The sequence below is a fragment of the Halichoerus grypus genome, chromosome 15, assembly GCF_964656455.1.
Source record: "Halichoerus grypus chromosome 15, mHalGry1.hap1.1, whole genome shotgun sequence".
Lineage (NCBI taxonomy): Eukaryota > Metazoa > Chordata > Mammalia > Carnivora > Phocidae > Halichoerus > Halichoerus grypus.
This window is the reverse complement of record NC_135726.1, coordinates 18,815,612-18,839,676: the sequence shown is the minus strand read 5'-3', so window position 1 is coordinate 18,839,676 and position 24,065 is coordinate 18,815,612. Positions and strand designations below refer to the sequence as shown.

General features: G+C 48.4%; 1 protein-coding gene across 1 annotated transcript in view; it reads right to left on the bottom strand.

Moving 5' to 3' along the window:
• Positions 1-626: 626 nt before the first annotated feature.
• CMTM4 (CKLF like MARVEL transmembrane domain containing 4) overlaps positions 627-24,065 on the bottom strand; it is a 65,705-nt gene continuing 42,266 nt past the window's right edge. The window contains exons 2-4 of the mRNA XM_036115184.2: positions 18,204-18,380; positions 9,536-9,634; positions 627-8,147 (exon numbers count right to left, since the gene is read on the bottom strand). Of these exons, the coding sequence (XP_035971077.1) occupies positions 7,983-8,147; positions 9,536-9,634; positions 18,204-18,380 (441 nt within the window). The 3' untranslated portion in view covers positions 627-7,982. The remainder of the gene's footprint in view (positions 8,148-9,535; positions 9,635-18,203; positions 18,381-24,065) is intronic.

Below are 24,065 nucleotides of genomic sequence, written 5' to 3'. Positions count from 1 at the left end.
GCGGGCGCGTGTCCCGTCCGGCACAGACGGGGCCTGCCGCCCGTGAGTCCTGACGGCTCCGGGTTCCAGCAGCAGCGCGTGCGTCTGCTCCACGCCAGGACCCCACGCGGCTGACACATGTGCTCTCCCGCACTCCTCACACAATCCTGGCTCACAGTCCAGGAAACTAACAGAAGGTTCGGGAACTTGCCCAGGTTCACCAGAGCCCCTTTGAGGGGGCCCCGGGCCCTCTCACTTATGCGTCAGGGTAACGACCCAGGCACCTCTGAGGTGGCCCGAACCTGGGGCTCTTGTAGTTTGGAAACCGGTTGCATGAGAGACCTCGGAGTCGAAGCCTGGGAGGACCCTGGGTCAGCATTTGGCTCAGGCATTCTGCCCCGACTTTTGCACACGTTCGAAAACCTGTCTGAAAGTTGAGCGTGCAGACGCCGAGAGGGGTACACGGCAGGCATTTCTGCTCCTCCTCGCCTGCCCCGCTAAGCCAGCCACACTGCCTGTCCACACCCATCCCGTGGCCTCTCTCGTGGACGCGGACTTTGTTCAGCCTCCACCTCCCAGGCCTGTTTCGGGAATGGGGTCCACAGCCTTTGAAGGGACAGAAGGGAAGTCAGAGGACAGAGACAATGCCGCTTTTACGTGTCCATTTATTAAACAAGAACTCCTTCATGACGATTTAATACAATATTTATTAGCGATTAGTGTTGAGAAAATTATTTCCCTCTACATACAAAAATACAGATTTGAACACTATGAAAACGATCAGGACAAGTACCATGAAAAATAGGTCCTTCAAAAGAAATAAGGGGGCAAAATTGAGGGCAATGTGAGGCCCCTATCTGCTGTCAGGGACAAGCCACCTGGGGCAAAGACTTTGGGGCCCCGAAACCACTCCACATGGATAGAGTCAAACCCACGAGCCAGGGTTCGAGAAGCCAGGAGACCCACCAACAGCATAAACCAACGTGTGCCAAATGGGCATCACCTCAGAATGCCCCACAGCTGTGTCCAAACTAGTAAAGGAGATAGACTTTTAAGAAGCAAAATGTAATAGTTATTAAATTAACATTGCCCCCCAAAGTGCCACCAGGCCAAGTAACAATGAATAATCTTATTAGAGTTATTAGCCATCTGACTTGACTTCCTTTGTTAAAATAATTACATATTCTGACCCTTCAAAAGGACAAAAAAGAAGCTACAACCGTATGTTTCAATAAACCCATTCCTTCATGTTGCAACGGCTCAGCTAGTTTACTCGAGATTTTTCTTGACCGGACAGAACCCGGGTCCTACGGGGGTGGGAAAGCCGAAGGAGCAGCTAGAGTGTTAGCCGAGTCCAGATTTCATCAAGCTCCTCATAGCAGGGCATCTATTTTGTCCGGCAGAAAACCGGAAAGGGCCACCGAACCCACCCGGCGCATCCATAAAGCAACGTGAGGTCCCAGGAGAGGGCCAGCCGGCGGAGGCCACCCGGGCAGCCCGTCTCCCGCGGGCAGAGCGGGAGGGGGGCCTGAGCCGGTCGGGAGGACACCAGGCCCGAGAAGGCCCTCGGCCTCACCAGCCCGGTAACAACGGGGCTCTTCGCCGTTTCGGACCCAAAGCGGGGAAGTCAGAGCACTGCGGGTATCTATTCTTTTTTATGAAGCCACTTTCCTCTTTCTGTTTGAGGTGAGGAGTTGCTCGCTGTAACTGACCAAGTAGTTTAAAAATGCCAAATGCAGTTATACTGATTAATAATTATTTCACAGAAATATACTCTTACTCTGACTGTTGAAATAAGCAGAAACAAGTCGTTGGGGAGAGAAAGCAGCAGAGAGGAGACAGGAATAGCCAAGGTGGGGTGGGTTTTTTTTTTTTCTTTTTTAAAATACGTAACGAAGTTTAAAGGGATAATGGCCAAACCTCAAAACCATCATTGCTAAAAGCAATATTAAAAGGACACAATCGAAAATCATGCTACAAAAATAGTGTCATCTGGTTTAACTAAATGTACATCTTTTTTTCAATTCCATGATTGACAAGTGTTTATGTGACTGACACGGAAGGCACCAAAGGTGAAGCAATTATTATTTGTCTTAAAATATACAAAGACAGAATTATCTACTTTGGGGAAAAAAAAAAACATACAGTCATACCTGTAATAAATAGTTAAGTGTTTTTGCCACGGGTTCCTGAACCCCTACAAACTTCAACATATACAAATAGTTTCAATCCCTACATTCTCTTCGAGGGAACCACATCAAAATCAAGTTATTAAAAGCACTGGTTTTATCCACATACGTCAGTTTCATCATGAGGCAGGATTGGAAAACTCATTTTGGGTTACAGAGTGAACTCGCTGGAAGTAGGCAGCCCCTGTGTGGGTCTGGGCCAGCGTGGGGGTCCATCCAGACCTCCTGCTCTCGTCTTCCCCCGAGGAGCCAGCCCTCCACCAGCCTTGGACCAGTCAGTTCTCCTTTAACCCCTAATGATTTGCCTTCCTCGCTTCTGCAGGGGAACAGAGTCTCAAAACTTGCAAAACCGATTCTGGAAAAGGCAGGAAAGCAAAACAGCCCGCCGAGGGAGGCAGCCATCAGTTAGACCTGGCCCTGACTGCCATGGACACCAGGCCCCTACACTGTCCTCATTCCCTGGTAAAGCGGGGTGCTTCCTACTGGGGTTTAGCAGTGTCCTCCAAAGACAACTCAGATTTGACAGGTTCAGACTATTACCAAGTCCCATACAAACTATCCCCTGAATCAACTGTGTCACATCTTCTCTCCTCTGAGGCATAATTAGGAAAAGAAACTTCGGGCCTCGCCCTAATCCCATAAACAAAGCTGATTAAGGTCATTTGAGACAAGTTCCACTAGAACCATAAAAGTTCTGATAGTTCAGTACGGTCCAGGCTATTAACCCCTTAATGAAGGCTCTCTGGCCTTTGTGTACAATGCATCCCAAAGAAAACATGCCACTCCCAGGTGTCTAATAAGCAAGTCACCTGAATTAAAGTCTTGGCATAAAAATGTGGACAACAAACTAACCCTATGAAAAAGATGCACTATTAAAGGATCCATAATCTAAATTTTACTCTAGGCAAGTTGCCAGTGATTCAAGTTCAGTGGGCCTGTAGGTAACTTTTTTCTGTACTGTTTATGGAATAAGAAAAACTAGAAAGGGGGAGAAAAAATCCCCAAGGTTGAGAAATGACATCCAATGGAATAAAAATATAATCTAGACCAAAGAAGGGAAAACACGTCAGGACCCATTCCTCTGTTTCAAGCCTAAGAGTGTATAAATGCCATTTACTGGTATAAGGAAAAGTCAAATGGAACATTCATTTTCAGAAAAAAATTCCAGATCTAACAGATACTGAGGGTGTTTTCTGTCAGAGGTGGTTTCTAAATAAAAGCAATGTACAGGGTCAAATATTTCAAATTATCTTTTCAACCAGACAGTTCTTATGATCTCAGTAATATCTGCTGAGAAGAGAGGAAACAAGATTTTATAAAAAGCCAGGAAGGTTTGCAAAGCTCAAGGCAGGCAGCGTTAGGCCTGCATCCTCTCTAGGCACCCAAACCAGAATCTGAGTCACCCTGTCCAGACTCAACAAGACACCAAGAGCCCATCCAGAGCTCCAAGGCAGACTGGTCCCAACATCCAGCTTTTGTTCTCAGGCTGATTCCGAACACAAGACCTCATTTTTTCCAAAGCTAGAGGATAGGAAGGTAGTTCACCAAGTACATTTTTTCAAAATGTCCTGGGTCAGTCACCATGTGTGGTGTGATGAAGGGCCCCCCAGGACACAGTCTGGGTGCAGAGCCCCTCCCTCCCCTTAGCTCCCAGACCTGCCCCTGCCCCCACCTCTCCAGCCTGTCGCCCAGCTGGTCCTTAGAGTGGGTGCTGATAAGGTAAGAAAGACTTGAAGACAGAAGCCCCGGGTTCTGCAAAGTTCACTAGGAACTAAAAAAGCATCTGGGGACCTCACAAACCAATGGCAGTCCCAGGGGCAAGAAGCAACTTTTTATTTTGCTAGAGAGAATCAATGAGCAGTAGCCTTCAGCCTAGAAAGTGCTTTTTTTTTTTTCCTGCCTTTTGCTACCCGTTTAATGTCATTATTTTCCTATAAACAAGATATGGAGAAAATGACAAGCAGTGGCAAGATGACTTCATGGTTGCTTGGTTTTGGACATGGAGGCACAATGGGGACCACTTAAACCATCACTGTCTTCCAGAATCACTGAACTGGCCACATGTTGCCTCCACACACTATTCATCTGTTAAGGCCAGTTCTGAGAACCCACAGAAAATCTTGCACAGCCAGAGATCAGAACTCGGTCCACCTCTTAAACACATGGAGGGGTGAGGAATTTCTTCCCAAAGAGCACATGAATGTTGACAAGAGAAGGTGAGCTGGGCCACACACAGGACGTGACACACCGAGGCGTTATTCCAGGCTTACTGGGTGCAAGAATTCACACACGTGTGCAGACAAGAGTCAGTGCTTCCTCTCCCCGAGGGACTGCCTGTGGCTTAAGTAAAGTCTCAGTCACTAAGAGAGCCCCACAGAAAGGCAGATGAAACGGCAAACTTCAAGCGAGTAGACATGTTTTCAACGGAGTCAAAAGCTCTCACCAGAAGCATCCAACACATCGGACTGACTTCATGCCTACCCACGGGCAAGAGCGTCCCTGCCAGGCGACTGTCGCGGTGCCCTGAGGGCTGGGGCTGGGGTCCCCCCGCTCCCCGCCGCCGGCCCACTGGCACTTGCAGCTCAGCTTGCCAAGGCAGACGAGGCCTGGGGACTGGACAGGCTGCTCCATCCCTGCCTTTTGGTAGGCAAAGGTCATCTCTCTTGGGTAGGTGTTGCTGCACAGAGTAAAAATCTAAAATAAAATACATCAAACTTCTCCGGTGAGATTTTAATCTGTGACTGCCTTCGTCCTTCCTTGGCTTTCTGTGAAGCCGAGTGTCTCTGGGACTCCCTAACTGTCCTCTCTCTGTTTGCAAGGGGAAGACCTCTCCCTCCAATGCCTTCAGCAGTGCGAGAGGATACAGGAGACTCGGAGGGAAAAAAATACCACATCAACCAAATCAGTGCCAAAATCAACTTTCTCTGAAGACGTCAGCGTTTGCATCCATCTCAAACCACCCCAGAGGTTCCACCAAATGCTTGTGGGTTTCAACCATACAGTGTCCAGGAACAAATTCCAATTTACACAGCAACTGCAGTTCCCATCAAGTCTGGCACCCACTATGAACGCCAGCATCATCCTACCAGAAAATTGAGAAACACTAAGATTGCCTCAGCCTTAAAATGCCCCAAACCATATGCATGTGGTCCATATTGGAACCATTAAATGCACAAATAGGCTTCCTTCAATTTGCAAAAAAAAAAAAAAAAAGTCCTGGTAAGCACCCCCCTAAATCTAGATTGTCCTGTTTGTACACAGAGGCAACACAAGGAAAATGCAAGCGTCGTCACACTCGCCCTAGACAGCCAAATTCCCTCCACGAGCACTCACGCCACACGAGCGTCACCGGGTCACCTGGGTTAGAGAGCTAGGAGCGGGCCTGGCCGCTGCTGGTTGTCCTGGGAGCTAATTAAATATAAAGAAATATATTTACAAAAACCATGGGGGAGCCTCATGGCACAAAGGATATTAAATAGTTACAGGGACATAAATAATTCCAAAGATTCTACAAATCTACACTACGATGCAAATTGACTGTAAGTCCCTCTGTGGCACAAGGTGCCATCACTTTTTATCACCTGTAAGCATTTACAGTTTCGATGGGCTTCAGAACCATTTCTTGCAGCTTTCAACACATCCTCAGGAGACCAACAGGCCCTTTTTCACCAGATGATAAACTGACTTTATTGCAGTGACTTGGGAAAACTTGGGCAACGGTCCTGCCTGAGTGGTACTGTTTTTTTCGATCTCACTTCAAAGGCGGCTTTTTATTGAGGCCAAGTAACATGATTCCCAACAGATTTCTGATAAAGTTCAGGGTGGTCCTTCCAAGTGGGCCCCGCTGAATGCAAGGCTGAGTCTTCGTGACCCTGTTTCTAATTGGAACTCTCAGAGGGAGATGAGCCCATTTTTGACGATGCAGACACACTCAACAAATGCAAAATAAATACACAAAATGAACAGATAAAATCCAGATGTCCTAATCTCCTCCGAAGTCACTACATCTACTAAGTTCAAAGTCTGCGACACATGATTGGCATGGCCTCACAACACACACGGGCAGGGGGCTCGATCGGACCCGCGTGGGAGCAGGGGGTCTGCAGGGGCAGCCCGCCGCCCCGGACGCGGACGAGCTCGCACGTGTGACCCGGGCCGCTGCCCCGGAAAGGAGCCGCAGAATTCGGATCGTACCGGGTGGCCGGTCCAGGGGGCTCACCCCTCGCCCCGACCCTTCAGCCATGGAATCGCAGGCCGAGCAGGGGGACCTGCACTGGGAAATCAGATGCGCTGGACGCCTTCTCACACGCGCTGTGCCCCCCACCGGCCGGCACACTCACGTTCGCTCCCCCCTTACACGGCGCCCTCCACCGCTGCCGTCGGTCACCGCTAGGCGAGGTCCCGGGGGCTCTTCCCGGGCTGCACACTCGTCCCCCGAGCAGGTCGGGTCTCCTCCCGGGGGGACGGCTAACCGCAGACTAGTAGAGCGGGAAGGAGGTTTGTAAACATTAACAACAGTTCAGAGAGGGAAAACCCGACAAGATAAAACAATTTTTCCATGAAAGATACAATTAGTCTCCAACAGGAAAAATACAAAGGACAAAAAACACTACAGCATCAGAGGGGCTCGCTGAACACGCTCACCACATAACCTTCACTTTCTCAAGAATCCATTCAAAACCTGACGTAACCAGAATTTTTCCCAACAACTTCCGAGATCAGTGTCCACAGTGCGGACCCTGAGGCACAAAAGCCAGAGCCCGCGCCTTCTGAAACATCAGAGAAAGGACGTGTCGTGGTGGAAATTCAAGTATTTTCAAATCCTAGACAAACCTACTCAGAATCACTTCACAACTGTCCTCAGGCATTCAAAAATTAGCACACGTCCCTAAAACAGAGGTGGGTCCCCACCTGTGGTCCATGAAGCCAGCAAATGGGCAAGCATTCTGGCTGCTGGAATGGATTGTATTTTTTGTGTGTGACTTTTACCTGAGAAGGTAAAATTGCAGCAAGTCTGCAATTCAGCCTCCGAGTAGTAAGGGTGGGTAGCAAACTGGAAAACAAGATGGTCCCATATTCCTGGAGGAGGACGTGGGAGTCGGGGAGGTGATGCACTGGAGGAAGAATCGAGTGATTTCCCAGCAGGGCAGGAAACGACGGGCGACCTTCCCGCAGGGCAGCGGGCCTGCCGAGCTGTGCCAACAGGACAGCAGCTCTTCCCATCCCCGAAGAGTCCAGACCCGGCAAACAGCTCCACCAGCTCACCCGTGGCCAGACCCTCAGCGTCTCCCGCGGTGTTCCGGGCCTGCGCTGGCTCTCTCGACGGCCCAGGGATGGAAGACGAGGAGCAGGGGAGGGTCCAGGTAGCAGGACCACACGTTGCCCTGCGGCCCTCGAGGGGCCTGCCCAGCGATCGCTGCTGACTCTTCCAACCCTGCACCTTCATTCCTTGGTTTTTTACCCCTCCTAGCAGCTCCCATTAATCCGAAGTCTTGACTTGTCACAAAAACCTATGACAGGGTGGCACAGAGCCAGATGTGAAGCCTGTGCTCGGGGACAGTGAGGACCTAGAGGAGACATGGCAGCCTGTGAGGCCCCTCCCGCCCGCCTCTGTCTCAGCAGCTGGGTACGGGGCTCCCCGCCTCGCAGACCCACCGAGAGGGCCACTCTGAAAACCCTTTCCCGGAAGGAACTTCTACCAAAGAGGACAAAATTCAGCTTAATCACAGGAAAATCTGACGTGACGAGGGAAAGAAAACTTGGTTGAAAGGATGGGCACGAGGATGAGAGGGAGGAGGGCTCCGGCAGTTGGGCTCATGTGTCCAGGCGCTGGATCTCGGGGCGACCGTCCACGTCTCTGGACTCCGTGCGGGCTCGGATGTAGTCACTGGCGCTCTGCTGGTGGACACTGACTCTCCACTTCTGCACTGCTAGGAATGTGTTCACCGCATACACCGCAGTCGCCAAGAAGCCAAATATCTACAAAACACAGGCACGGTTAGTCCGGACACATTAGCCTTCGACAGGGTGTCCAGGCAGGACCTGCCCCGAGCCGCTCACGTTGACCCGAGCTGTACCCACAACACCCGGACCCACTGCCATCTGGCTGTCGGATTATGGCCAAGTGCGTAGTTAAACATGACTCCCCTAAAGTCCTGCCTGACCTGAAGACAGCCTAAGGGTTCTCTTCAAGTATTCTGGATCTATTAAACAGACAGACAGACAGACACACAGACACACACACACACACACACACACACACACACACCAAATCACAGAAGTACCTCTTTTTCATGGTCCCAGATAAGAAAGTACAATGTAGCCAAAGTACCAAACAGAAAATGAGGGTCTCATGTGTGAGATGCCCACCAGGCCACAATGGCTGACATTCCAAATCACAGCCCCCAGGCCTCCACCTGCTGCCCAGCTTGCCCCGCCCATGGGCAGCTCTGAGGTAAGCAGCAGCAGAATTGTAATGATTTGCTAAAGACAGATCAACCTACTGAGTGACACTTGGGAGAACAGCTGGTTTCGTGTTTTCTACAAACCTTTTAAACTACCCTTCACCGTTGCAAAAGTGCTGCATATTCATTATAAATAGAGAACAATACAGAAATGCAAAGCACAGAGAATCAAAGTCTTACGTGATCTGGTTCCCACCCTACCCCCAAAGGCATTCTACCTTGAAGAGCAAAAAAATGTCGTCTGGCTGCCAAATGGTGTCAAGACTGCCCTCTCCTTCGTTAAGATCCCCACACTGGCAGATAAGGCTCTTACCAGCAACATCACTAACAGACATCCAGGGCTCTGTTGGGAACAGACTAACGGAGCCATTCTCAAATCGGAGTGTGCACCTGAATCACCTGGAAGGCTTGTTAAAACATATTTCTGATTCAGGGGCTCCTGGGTGGCACAGTCGGTTGAGCTTCTGACTCTTGGTTTTTGGCTCAGGTCAGGATCTTAGGATCGTGAGATCGAGCCCCGCATCAGGCTCTGCGCTCCGCACAGAGTCGGCTTGGGCCTATCTCTCCCTCTCCCTCTGGCCCTTCCCACCGTGCTCTCTCTCTCTCAAATAGATAAGTAAATCTTTAAAGGGGGAGGGGGGCATTTCTGACTCAGTAGCTCTGGGGGAGCCTGGGAATGGGATTTCTAAAAAGTTCCTTGGTGATGTGGAGGCTGGTCTTCTGGGGACCACACTTTGAGAACCACAGCACTGAAGGAAGCAGGACCTCCACTGGCTCAGTAACAACATCATCAGCAAAGAAAAAGTTCGAGAAGAATGAGCAGGACACATGCTAGGGGACAGAGGCGAGCGAGTCACGGGGTGTACAAATCCGCCTGTGTTTTAACCAACGCAGCTCACTCACCACGGCAGCAATTTCCGCTCCGGTCTTGTGGTTCAGAGCAGCTAATACAATCGAGGCAATAAAGAAAAAGAAAGTGCTGAGTCCAGTGTTGACCAAATCCTAAAGAAAGAGATAAAGTCACTTGAAAAGAATTACTTCATGCTTTGCCCTAAAAGCAGCTGAAGGATTTTCAAAATAAGGAGCACAACATCCAGCCTCTCTTATGGTTCCGTACTTTAGTCCTGATGGCCCAGGGGTACCGGACCCATGAAGGAAGGCAAACATGGTACCCGCGTGTATGACGTGTATCACCTGATCTATCACCACGGCAAAATCCACATTTTAACCAAGCACGCTGTCATTCCTTAATGAATTATTATAGAAACCCAAACTGACTAACCCATCAAGGACATGCCCGTTAATTACTGTTTAGAATTCTATTGTCATCTTCTAAAAATACGCTTGAATCACCTTTCATTTGCATTGACAACACTCCCCGGGAGTCCAGAACGTACCGAAACTGGTGAAATCCGCTCCAACATCCCCTCATCCACATATGACATGATAAGTGCACTGTTTTCAGGCCTAGACAACACCCTTAGCCAGACCTCCTGCTCTTTCTTATGCGTGGTCTTTCAAGGCTCTATGTGGCTAAAACCTAGAGGATTTTCTCGTAAGCTTTCTAAAAAGCCAATGAGGTTACTATCCAATGCTTCAAAGATTTAACTCCAGTCGTAGTTGTTGAGAGGAACGTAGCACAGTGCTTAAGTGTCACAGTCTGACTGGGGCCTAACCAACCATGACTCGGGACAAGCCACTTCACTTCTTGGGTGTCACGTGGGAACAGTACCCCCGCCTCATGGAGTTCTTCTAGGGCCCCAGGGAGCCACGCACGTGAAGAGCCGAGCCCTGCGCCTGGCTCCCAGCTAGGGCTCCCTGCACATTTACTGATGCTTCTGTTATTACTAGAGTGACAACCGGCCGCTGGCAGCCTGGGTCATACCAGAGTCCCTCTATAATCTCTACAGAGAAGCAGAGCCCACAGAACATGCTAGACGGGTGAAGTGCCGGGCGGACCGTGCATCAACACCAGGTGGGGGTCCTCAAGGGCCATCTCCTCTTTCTATAAGATGCAAAAAAAGCAACGTTCTCATCACGAAGATGCTGAGCCTGTGCTGCAGGAACCCCAACACACTCCTGGTGTGCACTTCCGTGGGGGTTCACGGGGAGCTCCAAGTACCCAAGACTACAAAACTCTGTCCAGAAACGCCTCCCAGCAGGACAGTTTTTAGTTGTGGCCAGGGCAAATTTTTCACAAATTCAAACCAGGAAGTGTTTAGTTAAAATGCTCAGTTCTGGGTAAGGTGCTGTAGGGACAAAGAAGAAGATAAAATGTACTTTCTGAACCAAAAACTATTCAGAAATAGGGGGAACATTTTATGATTCGATGCTGAGGCCAGATATCAAACAAAACTGTATATACATTAGGGGTGACTACGTAAAAATATAAATGTGGTCAAGGGCCTGTACGCATTAAAGAGGTTCATGTTGTTTGTCTATGATTTCCACATTTGGAAATTCATCTTAAATACCATACTAGTGCAGAAAGGTCTCAGTGTAAGGATGTTCGTCATAGAACTTAAAATAGCAAAAAAATGGGGAAGCAAACAAAATGCTCACGAACAGGGGATTTGTGAAATAAAACGGTATCGCCACAATGGAACACTATGCGGTCATTAAAAATAATGATATAGTTGTACATTTAACATGGAATATACTTAAAATAGTTTAAGTAAAAAAGCATGATTCTGATGGTTCCATTCTTCCCCCCCTCACACATCACAATATACATGCCTATGGAAGAGCTAGTTCACATGGTCTGGAAGGTTGTTACACCAAGTAACGCAAGTGGTAAGCCTGATGCGCTGTATCACGTGTGACTTTAACGGCTTTAGGGAGATATAACTCATATGCCATATAAGACGCCCAATTAAAATGGACAATTCAATCACCACGATCTAGTTTTAGAACATTTTCAGCACTCCATTAGCAGGTAATTCTTCATCCCTCCCCTAATCCTAGGCAACCACTACTAACCTGCTTTCTGGCTCTGTGGATCTTCCTATTCTGGACACTTCATATAAACAGAATTATAGAATATGTGGTCTTTTGTGACTGGCTTCTTCCACTCAGGATGATAGTTCTAAGGATCACTCACGTTGGAGCATGTACCAACACTTCACTCCTTTCTAGTACTATGTTGTAGTCCACTGTATGGATACGCCACATTTTATCTACCTTTTCATCAGCGTTTGGACATTTGAGTTGTTTCTCCTTTCCAGTTGTTTTGAATAACCCTACTATGAACTTACAAGCTTTTGGGTAGACATATGTTTTCACTGGTCTTGGATCACCACATGATTTTATTTTTTTCTTTTATTATCTGCATCTTCCAGCTTTTCTGGAGCAGACATTGCTCTGCACAGTTTATAAGGCTTAAACGTGGGGCGCCTGAGTGGCTCAGTCGTTAAGCGTCTGCCTTTGGCTCAGGTCATGATCCCAGGGTCCTGGGATCGAGCCCCACATCGGGCTCCCTGCTCGGCGAGAAGCCTGTTTCTCCCTCTCCCACTCCCCCTGCCTGTGTTCCCTCTCTCATTGTCTCTGTCAAATAAATAAATAAAATCTTTTAAAAAAATAAATAAATAAAAGGCTTAAAAGTGGAATACCGCAGGTGTTGGTTAGCATCAACTACCTGAGTTCTGTGTCCATGAAACAAAAATCAAGGCTTGTAGGTTCATCCTTCACATTAGGGGGAACACAGACACGCCCTCTGACTGGGCTTTGGGGGTTTGTAGTCAACAACGGTGATTAATCTTTTTTAATGCTTTTACTGGGACGTGTACTCTATCAGCCACATGCTTTCCAGTTTGCCCCAGCCGTCCCCACTCCCTACGGTCTCACAGCCCCCCCCCCACTTCATGCTTCCGGTCTGGCCCCCAGAACACTCAAGGCTGCAGCCCCTCCTTGTGCTAGGGGATGAAGAGGAAATCCGCCCTCACACACACACACACGCTCCCGGCTGTCTCCTTCAGTGACACACCGGCAGGTACAGGGGTGAACCCCTGTAACTCCAATAATGGGTCAACAGGATGTGGCCTAGAGGGTGTGAACCCAAGGCCCACTGGCCGTATCTGGCCCACAGACGGGTTTGACTTGCACAGCATTCAAAACAAAGTTGAACTTGCCAACACTTAAATACCAGAAGACTGTACATAAAAAACGGACTTCTTAAAAGAAAAAAAGAAGCTTCTAGCTGCTCTTGAAAAGCTGTTCCCGCAGTACCCTAAAGCAACTACACAGTCAGCCGGGGCTGGGGAAGAGAACGACCTGCCCCATCTCCCCATCTCCCCATCTCCCCGTCGCCCCGTCGCCCCGCCTCCAGCTCATGTTCTCAGAGGCCCAGCCCCAGCAGGCCCCGAGTCTCCAACCCCGCTCCCGTCCCAGAGAATGGGCCATCTAGCAACGTGCCCTGCCCCCCCACACACCCAGTGGGCACCCACTCATCTTTCCAGGCCCGGCTGGCATCGGGCTTTTTCTCTGAACACCCCCCTGCTGACACCCACTCCAGGCTTCTGCCCCGAGGAATCTACGACCTCCTTGCCTGGGTTCCACCAGGCCCCACACAAAACTGGATCTTACGGAGCACAGTTAGCAAAGCGCGAGCAGCTTGCATCGACCTGCCCTGTGCTTTCGGTTCCCAAATCCTAGCACAAAGCAGGTGTCCAATACACGGCTGCTGGCCTGACCACAGGTGAGACGGCTGTAAACAGGCTCAGCCCGAGGCTCTCACTGCAGTCGCTCCCAAACCACCGGGCTCTGTGGCGGCTCTGGTGTGAGCTCTACACATGGACGAGACCGGAAGCTCACAGCCACTAGTCCACGCGCGGACTTGTGCTCGAGTGGCCCCAGTGCCAAAGGGACAGTCATAACACTGACGATAGTGGCATATACCCTCCGTGGAATCCCTGTTGTGTCGTGTGTGTGTGTGTGTGTGTGTGTGTGTGTGTGTGTGTAACGTCACCAATCCTAACCTGATTATGATCCAAAATACGTATAAAGCAGGAGACGTGCTAGTTTGTCCTACTTTTACGGGTAAGGAAATGGAGTTCTGGAAAAGATGAGTACGGTATGATAAAAAATATGTATTTGGTCTTTGTCCCCAGTTCCTTGGCATTTCCTGAGTGATGACAGGAGTGTCTTTTGTGATTCATAAGGAGCCCCTCTCAACCATTCCTGAGCTTATGGTAATGAGGTGAGTCTGGGGAGCCCCTGGATAGTTTCAGGATTGGAGCTGGTTACCAGAAAAACCAACCAGGCTGTTAGAAGGTTGGAACTTTCAGCCCACCCCCACCAACCTCCAGGGAGGGGAGAGGGGCTAAGGATTGACTTCAACCTCCAAACGGCCAATGATTTTAATTCCATCATGCCTACGTAATGAAATCTCCATGAAAACCCCCAAAGGACGGTGTTCAGGGAGCTTCCAAGCTGGTGACTATATACCTATGCTGGGAGGGAGCTGCACCCCAACTCCGTGAGGACAGAGGCTCCAGCACGTTGAGACTCCTCTGGATCCTGCCCTACACATACGCATCTCTTCCATCTGCCTGTTCCTGAGTTGCATCCTTTACAGCAAACCTATAAGCACAGGTAAAGCACTCTTCCCAAGTTCTGTAAGTTGCTCTAGAGAATTATGAACTTGAGGAGGCAAATCTGCAGTTGCTGCAGGTCACCTGGGAGCCCCGCTGGTGGCAGGTGTCTGAAGCAGGGGCAGTCTCATGGGACTGAGCCCTTCTCCCGGGGCTCTGTGCCAACTTTAAGAGTTAGTGTCGGAACGGAGCTGAATTTTTGGACACCTCGTTGGTGTCAGAGAATTAGAGCACTGCTTGGTGTGGAAAAACTACACAGATTCGGTGTCAGGGAAAAAAAAGACATATATTTGGTGTGAAAAGTGGTGTCAGGAAACACTATACCATGAGTCATGGCCAAGGCCTTGGGGCTCTGCAGGTGGCCCCCCTGGGTGACTCAGACTGTCCCCACTCAACACCCAACCTGGGTTCTTGATTGTGAAGGTCTGTGGGGTGAGCAGGGGCCACTGAGGCACTGAGAAGGAGCACCAAGGAGGAAGAAGAACAGCCAGGACAGTGCGGTATCACGGGAGGCAGAGTGGAAAATACAGCAGGAGGGACAGAACACTCCATGGCAGTTCTGCTCACACCGTTCGGTGGGGGTGGGGCGGGGGAGAACTGAGGAAGAGCCAGGGGATCCAGGAACATGGAGGCCCCAGTGATCCCGACCAGAGGACTTTCAAGGATGTCAAGTTTATCTCCCGACCCAGACGGGTGGCTCCACAATCTTTACCATTCTTTATTCAACTGTACATTTTATTTTTTAAAGATTTTATTTATTTATTTGACAGAGAGAGACACAGCGAGAGAGGGAACACAAGCACAGGGAGTGGGAGAGGGAGAAGCAGGCCTCCCGCCGAGCAGGGAGCCCGATGCGGGGCTCGATCCCAGGACCCCGGGATCATGACCTGAGCCGAAGGCAGACGCTTAACGACTGAGCCACCCAGGCGCCCCTCAACTGTACATTTTAATGAATTTTTCTGAGTGAGCTGTATTTGACAGTAAGAGGTGAGAAAAGAGAAATGAGGAGGAGGGAAGCAGACAACAGAAGTGCAGACCTCCCTCCTTGTTAGGAAGGTCGGCTAAGCAGTCCGTGACGGACTCGGAGTGCTGGCTAAGGAGACCGGGAGCCCCTAGCAGCTTTCAGTGGCAGGCAGGGAATGGAGGGAGAGGGCTGGGGTGAGGGAGGAGGCCTAGGGCACTAAGTAAACACAGCTGGGACACAAAGGTGTATGAGCCTCTAATACACAGAGAAAAACAAGTATCGCGGGATAAGTCCCATAGATTCATCAAAACAAGCAAACCCAGAGCCAACAGAAGCTTTCTGCTTGCATCACATAATGCTTGTATAAAATATACACTTTGCATCTTCCTCCTTATTTACCATTTTCCATGATTATTTTTGTGTCAACATACGCTCATGAAATGACCATTTTTCTAATTCTATACCAATCACACCCTATTTCACTCATTAGTTGGCTCTATTGAGGACAAAATATTCCCACCACCTTGTTAGAGAAACACAGCACGGTCAAAGCCAGCCCTCGGTAGCGACTCAATGAACTGTGTCCAGCCCTGAAGAACTCACTTTTTCTCCCCTCCTGGAGAACCGATGACCTGAGCTCCCCTAAGTAAGTACCACTTCCTCAAGTTCATGTACTCATGCATTCTTCTGTTGAATAAGCACACACCTTCATCTGCTCTGAAAGGGTGGAAATTCTGGAAAAGATCCCAAAGGACTGAAACTGTTCTCAAGTGACAATATCAGCCAGGCGTTTGCCCCACCCAACGCCGTCCAGAAGAAAAGCACGTATGTGAACTTTCCAGTGAAAAAGATGCACTTCAGTATGACCCAATAATGTGGTAGTCAACAAGCAGGAAGCCCTTCATGTTTAAAATAGAAGAATCAGAATTCCAGAATGCTCACTAAAGAGATATTTCTGGGGATAGAGACCAGTATGAATTAGTTATTAAGTTGCAGATTGAGGTCTTTTAACAGATTTATAGTCAAATCAGTAGATAAGACTGAATTAGGGGAGTGAAGTCAAACCTGGCAGAAGTCTGCAGGGGAAACATGTGGCTGATAGGAAACAAGGGCCCGTCACTTGCGGTAATACTAACATCTCTCGGACTGGCGGCAGCGCACGCTGGCTTGAGGTCCCTTATACACACGGTCTCATTTCATTCTTAAAACAAGCCTCTAAAATACTATCATCTCCACTTTACCAATGGTGGCCTTCAACATGGGGCTCTAAGTGACCTGCCCAGGGTCCCACACAGCCCTTAAGAGCCACCCTGCATTTGAACACAGATCTGACTCAAAGCCCCTGGTCTTAACCTTCCCGGCAGCCACCTCTTTGTCAGATAGGCCTTCTACCACTCGCATTTTGGATGGAGGAGGTCTGGAAGCTGGAGGAGGTTTATGAGGTTCTCCTATGCTGTCAACTCTGTGGGCAATTTTCTTTTAAAGATTTTATTTTTAAGTAATCTCCACACCCAACGTGGGGCTCGAGCATACAGCCCTGAGATCAAGAGTTGCACACTCCACCGACTGAGCCAGCCAGGCACCCTTGTGAGAATTTTCTAATGGAGAACACAAACTTTATCTTAAAAATAGCTGAGATGACCTCTGAAACAAATAATGCAATAGATGTTAAGAAAGAAAAAAAGAAGAAGAATGTAGCAGGAGGGGAAGAATGAAGGGGGGGAAATCGGAGGGGGAGAAGAACCATGAGAGATGATGGACTCTGAAAAACAAACTGAGGGTTCTAGAGGGGAGGGGGGTGGGAGGATGGGTTAGCCTGGTGATGGGTATTGAGGAGGGCACGTTCTGCATGGAACACTGGGTGTTATGCACAAACAATGAATCATGGAACACTATATCTAAAACTAATGATGTAATGTATGGGGATTAACATAACAATAAAAAAATTAAAAAAAAAAATAGCTGAGATGCTATGGGGCGCCTGGGTGGCACAGTCAGTGGAGTGTCCGACTCTTCGTGATCTCGGGGTCATGAGGTCGAGCCCTGCATCAGGCTCTGTGCTCAGCACGGAGTCTCCTTGGGTTTCTGTCTCTCTCCCCCTCTATCCTTCCCACCCCTCTTGCCCTCCCTGCCCCCCGCACACATGCGCTCTATCTCTCTCAAATAAATCTTTTTTTTTTTTTCAAGATTTCATTTATTTGACAGAGAGAGACACAGCGAGAGAGGTAACACAAGCAGGGGGAGGGGCAGAGGAAGAAGCAGGCTTCCCGCCGAGCAGGCACCGAAGTGTGAGGCAGCTGATGGTGCTTTCCTGTGACTCTCTGACTGATCCCCTTTGAGCTCTTGCACATGCTTGTTTGCAAAGAAACATCAAGAAAACCAAGTGCAACTAAGTTTCCTTTCTCATTTAGCAGGATAAGGAAAAGTAACACAAGATGGGCCCGGACAGGACCAGCCCGGAGCTTCCCATGCCAATCTGAAGGTAAGGCGGTCAAAAGGGGATTGATAACCCAGACCCTCGAGAGCACATGCTTCTGATCAAACCACCAAACCCTCCGCGTCCTCCCACTTGCTTTGAATTTAATGCTAATCCTAGGCTTTGCAAGTCACCGGCACTTTCATTCCTATTTTCAATTCTTCCTGAATCAATACTTTTGTAAATGGCTTTTGGGTCCAGTGTGAAAAATATGCAAACATTTTAATTCCATTTTTCTCTTCCCAGGTTCTATAAATATCAACATTACCAATCTTCTCAGAGGATCACAAAATTGAAATGATACCTTTAAAGGGGTCAAAATAATTGTTATATGATGGTTCTACCATTACTGAAGATTCAATTTACTTTATAGTTTTACTCAACCCAGTAAAGACAGTTAAAATTTCACAGCTGCATTACAATAAAGTAAGTATCAAAATGAACTGGAACCAAACAAGATTGCAGAGAGATTCCAGCTTGCCCCTGGAGCCGAGGAGCACCCAACCCTTTCAAGGTCAGAGAGTGGTGGTGACTTGTACTCACTGTCAGGTTCCAGTTGATCTGGGGGATCCTCATGTGAAGGTTCAGACTGAACAGAATCAGCAAGACTCCAGTCACTACAAACGCACTACAGCTCACAAACTCAAAAAAGTAGAGGCCTTCACACGGGGAGCACTCCATGATGGTCTCTATGCAGACGAATGCAATCAAGGCCAAAATCTAGGAAGAAAATTGGAAACACACACATGTGTGTATATTTAGTACACATCCGTGGACATATGTGCCTGCCACGTTTAAATAAAACTCCACCACCACCACCACCACCACCACCACCACATGCGGCCAGTGTTCCCCTGGGGACGACAGTATCGCTGTCAGCAATATGATCTGATGAAATTCTTATGGAACACCAGCTATGGAGCCCTTAAGGAAAGGATCGAATTCCTAACGTGAACACCTACGCCCCACCGCAGTCCCCGGACACTGTTGGGGTGAGGCTCGGCCCTTGGGAGGAAACAGAAAGGAACGGCTCTGCGACGTTTTCGGTTCTTCCTCCGCCACTAGTAAGTGGACGCTGCCGACACACGTTTCTAATTTCTAGTCCCTACCACAATTATGCCAAACACCGAGAGGGCAGGGTCCAAATGGTGTCTGTTTATGCCATCTGCAACTACCCTGGGGGTTCAGGCGGAGGTCACGCAGGCTGACTGGGACCCCGGAGGGCTGTAAGACAGGGAAGGGTATTATCTCCTCTTCTCCCAATTATAAGCGCCTAAAATCGAGGCCCACCTAATTCATTCACGAGCTGTGCTTTTCAAAAGTGATCACTGGACTTAGCCATTAAAAAGTCGGAATGGAGGTTTATAAAAACATTGAAAAATCTACCAATAATGGCACCAATTTCTCCCTGAAGGACCAAAGTAACGTTCCAGCAATATGTCCCAAGAGAATGGAGATCATCGTCAAACAGGTATTGATGGAAATTACCAGGTGAGCTTTTAAAGGAAGATTTCAGGAGAAGGAGGCAGCCCAAAGGCTGAGTTGATGGCCCAGTGAGCAAAGAAAGGTCAGGTGGTCTTGCACCTAAAACCAGATCAGTCTTGGGCTCCCGGCCTCTATTCTAGCACTTCTCTAACCAAGCACCTCGCAGCCCACGACACGTCCAGCCTGGGCCAGAACTCGAGGCGAGCCCCGACTTCAAAGGTCCAGGACGTGTAGGCAGGCGGCTCTGTGGTCCCAGATCTGTCCTCAGAGTCAGCAACATCAGCATCACCAGGGAGCCGGAGAGAAGTGCAGAATTTCTGCCTCTCCTCCTTGACCTACAGAGTCAGAATGGTTGTGGGTTTTTTTGACAGGATCCCCAGATGATTCAAGTGTGGGAAACATATAAGGCACAGGCTATTCTGTGGCCCCCCTCTGCCACCTGGAGTCCCACGCATGCCTTTCACTGCGCCACTCAATGCCACCTCCTCCCAACGCCTTCCCTGATTGTCTCTCCTCCTGACAGACATTATTTGATTCCAGTCTCTCCCAGGGAAGCTTGTTCATCTATGATTGCACTCTACCCTTTTTTATACTTGCCATATGCCTCCCTCTGCCTCCTGAGCTTTCTGAGGGCAGCGGCCAGCCCATCTCTCTCCACCCGAGACACCAAGCGCAGTTACTTGCACACCGCCAGCTAATAGGGGGGTTGGGGGCACTAAAAACCCACACCCACAAGTGCTGACATGCTTGGCAGGGTCTCCACGTAAAAGGCAGGGCAGGGCAGCTCTGCTCTATCCATTACCAATACTCCTGCGCAGGAATCATAAAGACACCTCTCCTATCAATATGGGGTTCTGTTAAGTCAGGGTATTAGAGACAGGGCTCTTTAAGCACACACTTTGTCCTTTTCCTAATGGCTCTTTTAATTTTCTATAGAACCAGAGACTTGAATTCTCCCTCTGAATTACATGCCTGACTTGCAATCAATTCACAAAGAAGTAGTTCATATAAGGGAAACTCCTAAACTTTTTCTTCCCCCTGTAATTGGATCTAGTAATCTTGGGCAAAAAATAACACACTGTACTGATGAGTTACAAATGTTTCTGGTATGCTAACTTCAACCATATTTGTGTGGGAAGGTAACACCTACATTCTTAAATATTAAAATAAAAAAGTTTCAAGAATATGCAAATCTAATAGGCCACTCAATGCAGCAGTGACCAAAACAGAAAACTGCTCTCTAGCTCATAGTCTAATGAAGGAGAAGCTTTTAAAAATGAAATTAGAAGTACTGTATGATAGGCAGTGTGAAGTGCAAAGGGGAAAAAAATCAAAGCAGGAAAGGATAATGCAATGTAACTAGGGCAAAGGTGTTTGAAGTTTTAGGGAGTGACATGGAAGGCCTCACTGAGAAGGTTCTAGATTTATTACAAAGTTTATTACAGTCTATTACAAAGGATATTCAAGTGAAAGAGAACTTCAACTGCCTCCATTCTGACCTCAGTCTGTAGTCTGATGCGTTCCTTCAAGCTTCTCTCTCCACTCAGGAAAAACACCCTGCAGGCAAAGCATTCCCCGTGTTGGAAACCAAAACTACCCCCTCAAGCAACAGGGCATGCCCTGGGCCAGCAAGACCCCGTGGGGTTGACCCCAAGAGAATCATGGACCTGACCTTTACGGCCCAGCGGCCTGTGCCTACAACCTTTGTCCCACATTTTCCTCACCTACACCTAGAAGCGATGTCTGTCTTCCCGGTGTCGGCCTCACTGCAATAAATTCCTTTTAGTTTCACCACCATCGTCTCCCTGCCTTTGGATTTTGTCAGCGGCCAGTAGCCAAACCGGGTCCGTGGGGAACACCTGGAGCCACGTGCTGTGACACCGCGCCACAAAAGGATATGACTGAACAGCAAATGAAGAGATACACAGGGCAAGGTCCAAAAGGGTCCTGGCACTGGTCATCTCTTGCGTTCAAGTTTTTATAGAGCTCATTCTGTAGCCCCCTTCCCCTTCCCAGAGATGAGCTGGGTTGAAAGCTCCAACTCTCTAATCACACGGTCGGTTCCCTGGCAACCAGCCCCCAGCCCGAAAGTCCCTTCATTAACACAAACTCAGATGTGGTTGAAAGGGGGTTGCTGAGAATATCAAAAGACACCTCTTATCATGTAGGAAATTTCAAGAGTTTTAGGAGCTCTGTCCCAGAAATGAGATGAAAAACAAACATATATTTCTTATTTTAAGTGACAGTATCACAAGCATTCAGATGTAGACAGAGATACGGATAGATACGCACGTACGCACAACTACACTCATAATAATTTAATCAGTCCCCTTTTGATGGGTATTTAGGCAGCTTCTAATATTCTGTTTCTAATAAACAGTACCCTTTTTTGCCTGCCTTTTGGCACAGCAAATGTCAAATTTTTCTCCAGCATAATGAAGCCTAACAATTGTTGCTAAAGTAAAAGTTACCTATTGACCCACAAGAAGAAAATAAGGGCTCAAAATTATACTGGAAGCCAACAACTTCAAGGCAACCCAAGAACCCAAAGTAATTCAACTTCTAACAGTTTTGCAGTAGACAAATGTCACAATGAGATGTTCAAAGAGATGCAAATAAGTAACAGTTACTGTATTTGCTAATTGGGAGGATCGTGGGCGTCCTTGGTCAGAGCCCTTTCCATGGGGCACCAACCAAGTGACCAGGAGTATTTTCACAGTTGGTAAGTAAGCTGAGATTAAAAGGTTGTCAGGTTTCCACCACTGCAGCTAATTATGATCGACAACATCAAAAAGCAGGAAGGGAGGGAGAAAAAGAGTTGGCTGATTAAGTTACTATTAAAACTTTTTAAAATTTCTGGGGCGCTTGAGTGGCTGAGTTAAGTGTCTGCCTTCGGCTCAGGTCATGGTCCCAGGACCCTGGGATCGAGTTCCGCACCGGGCTCCCTGCTCAGTGAAGAGCCTGCTTCTCCCTCTCCCTCCGCTGCTCCCCCTGCTTGCGCTCTCTCATGCTCTCTGTCAAATGCATGAATAAGATCTTAAAAAAAAACAAAAAACAAAAAAAAACAACTTTTTAAAATTCCTGGGGCGCTTGAGTGGCTGAGTTGGTTAAGTGTCTGCCTTCAGCTCAGGTCATGGTCCCGGGACCCTGGGATCGAGTCCCGCATCAGGCTCCCTGCACAGCGGGCAGCCTGCTTCTCCCTCTCCCTCTGCTGCTCCCCCTGCTTGCGCTCTCTCATGCTCTCTGTCAAATGCATGAATGAGATCTTAAAAAAAACAAAACAAAACTTTTAAAAATTTCCTAAAACCCCATGTTTCTACTGGTGGGAGTGTCAAGCGTCAAGACCTCTCTGGAGGGCCCAGTAATCAACAGCGCTGTTGACCAGTACATCCCATTCTCCTCCTTCCAGGCACACTGCAGGGTTGGAGGTTTGTACTGTGAGATGTTCCCCAGGCAGATTTATTCTTAAGATGATGGAGTTTATGCCTCAGAACTCCACACTTGCCACCCTGGCTTCCTATCCCAACTCCTCTGGGCAGGTGGTGATGGGGGAACAATGGTCGTTGTGGGGAGTGGGCTAATCGGAAGCTGAGTGAGAGATTGGTTACATTTGGGTTCAGCTGTCACTTCCACCCCTAGCTAGTTACTGCAGCTTTCCCGCTGCAGGCATGGCTTCCAGATAGGCTCTGAGCTGACATCACGGAGAAGAAATGGGCCCTAAATCTCACCAGACAGATCAGGATTATATCCAATAATGCAGAGTATGCAATTATAAACACACTATACATTTTCTCCATTTTGGGTGGAAATCACATGAAATAGAATTGATCAGAAATCCAGGGTCTGTACGGCAGAAGCCTGCGGCGGGACCACAGAGCACGAGTACGTGTGTGCGTGTGTGTCTGTGGATCACAACTCCTGCATCCCAGGCGGTCAGATGGTATCTGACAAACCTTGAACTGACAAGGTCAGAAAGCACTGACCCCCCCCCCCCAAAAAAAATGGCACACAAAACTGCCTCTGTATACCTTTTTTTTTAAAGATTTTATTTATTTGTCAGAGAGAGAAAAAGAGAGAGAGAGCACAAGCAGGAGGAGCTGCAGGCAGAGGGAGAAGCGGGCTCCCCGCAGAGCAAGGAGCCTGATGCGGGACTTGATCCCAGGACCCCAGGATCATGACCTGAGTGAACTGAAGGCAGACGCCTAACCCACTGAGCCACCCAGGCATCCCTGTATGCTTTTTCAGTATTAAACTGATCATACTAAAAATTCAAGTATGACCTGTGTTAGAGGAAGCCAAAAACAAAAACAGAAAGAACATATTTTTTAAATTCGTAATTTTGTGTGCTTCTCATTAAAAGTACTCACTCTCATACCTACCTTTCTATTTTTAATTTTACTTATTTTTCCTTACAGTGGGCCTCCAAAACCACAACAGTCTCAAGCCACTTCAGCCTGGATCTACTCCTGGGCTTGGGTAAACAAAGGTGTGAGTGGGTGAGAGATCTGTTTACTTCCGGCAGTGGCCGGTGGGCAGGCGCACTCCGGTCTCCCTGCCACAGCTGCTTGCAAAACCCCAGGAGCAGGTGGCCTCTGAGTAAGGCTCACGGGAGATGAGTGTGCAACGTGCGAGAGAAGGAAACCTCCCATGTGTTAAGCCATTGAGATTTTACGCTTGTTTGGTGCTGCAGCATAATCCAACTCATACTGACTAGACAGGGCACCCTGGCATACTGTCAAATTTCACAACATATCCTAAGTATCTAGTACAAAACTGCAAATTTTATAGGATGAGTATGTCACTCACTCTTAAAGACACCAGTTTGACAAACTCTTACTACATCATCAAGGTTAAGATATAGAGATATTGTTTTAAAACAAAAGAATAAAATATTCGGAATTTCATTTCAGGAATCCATCT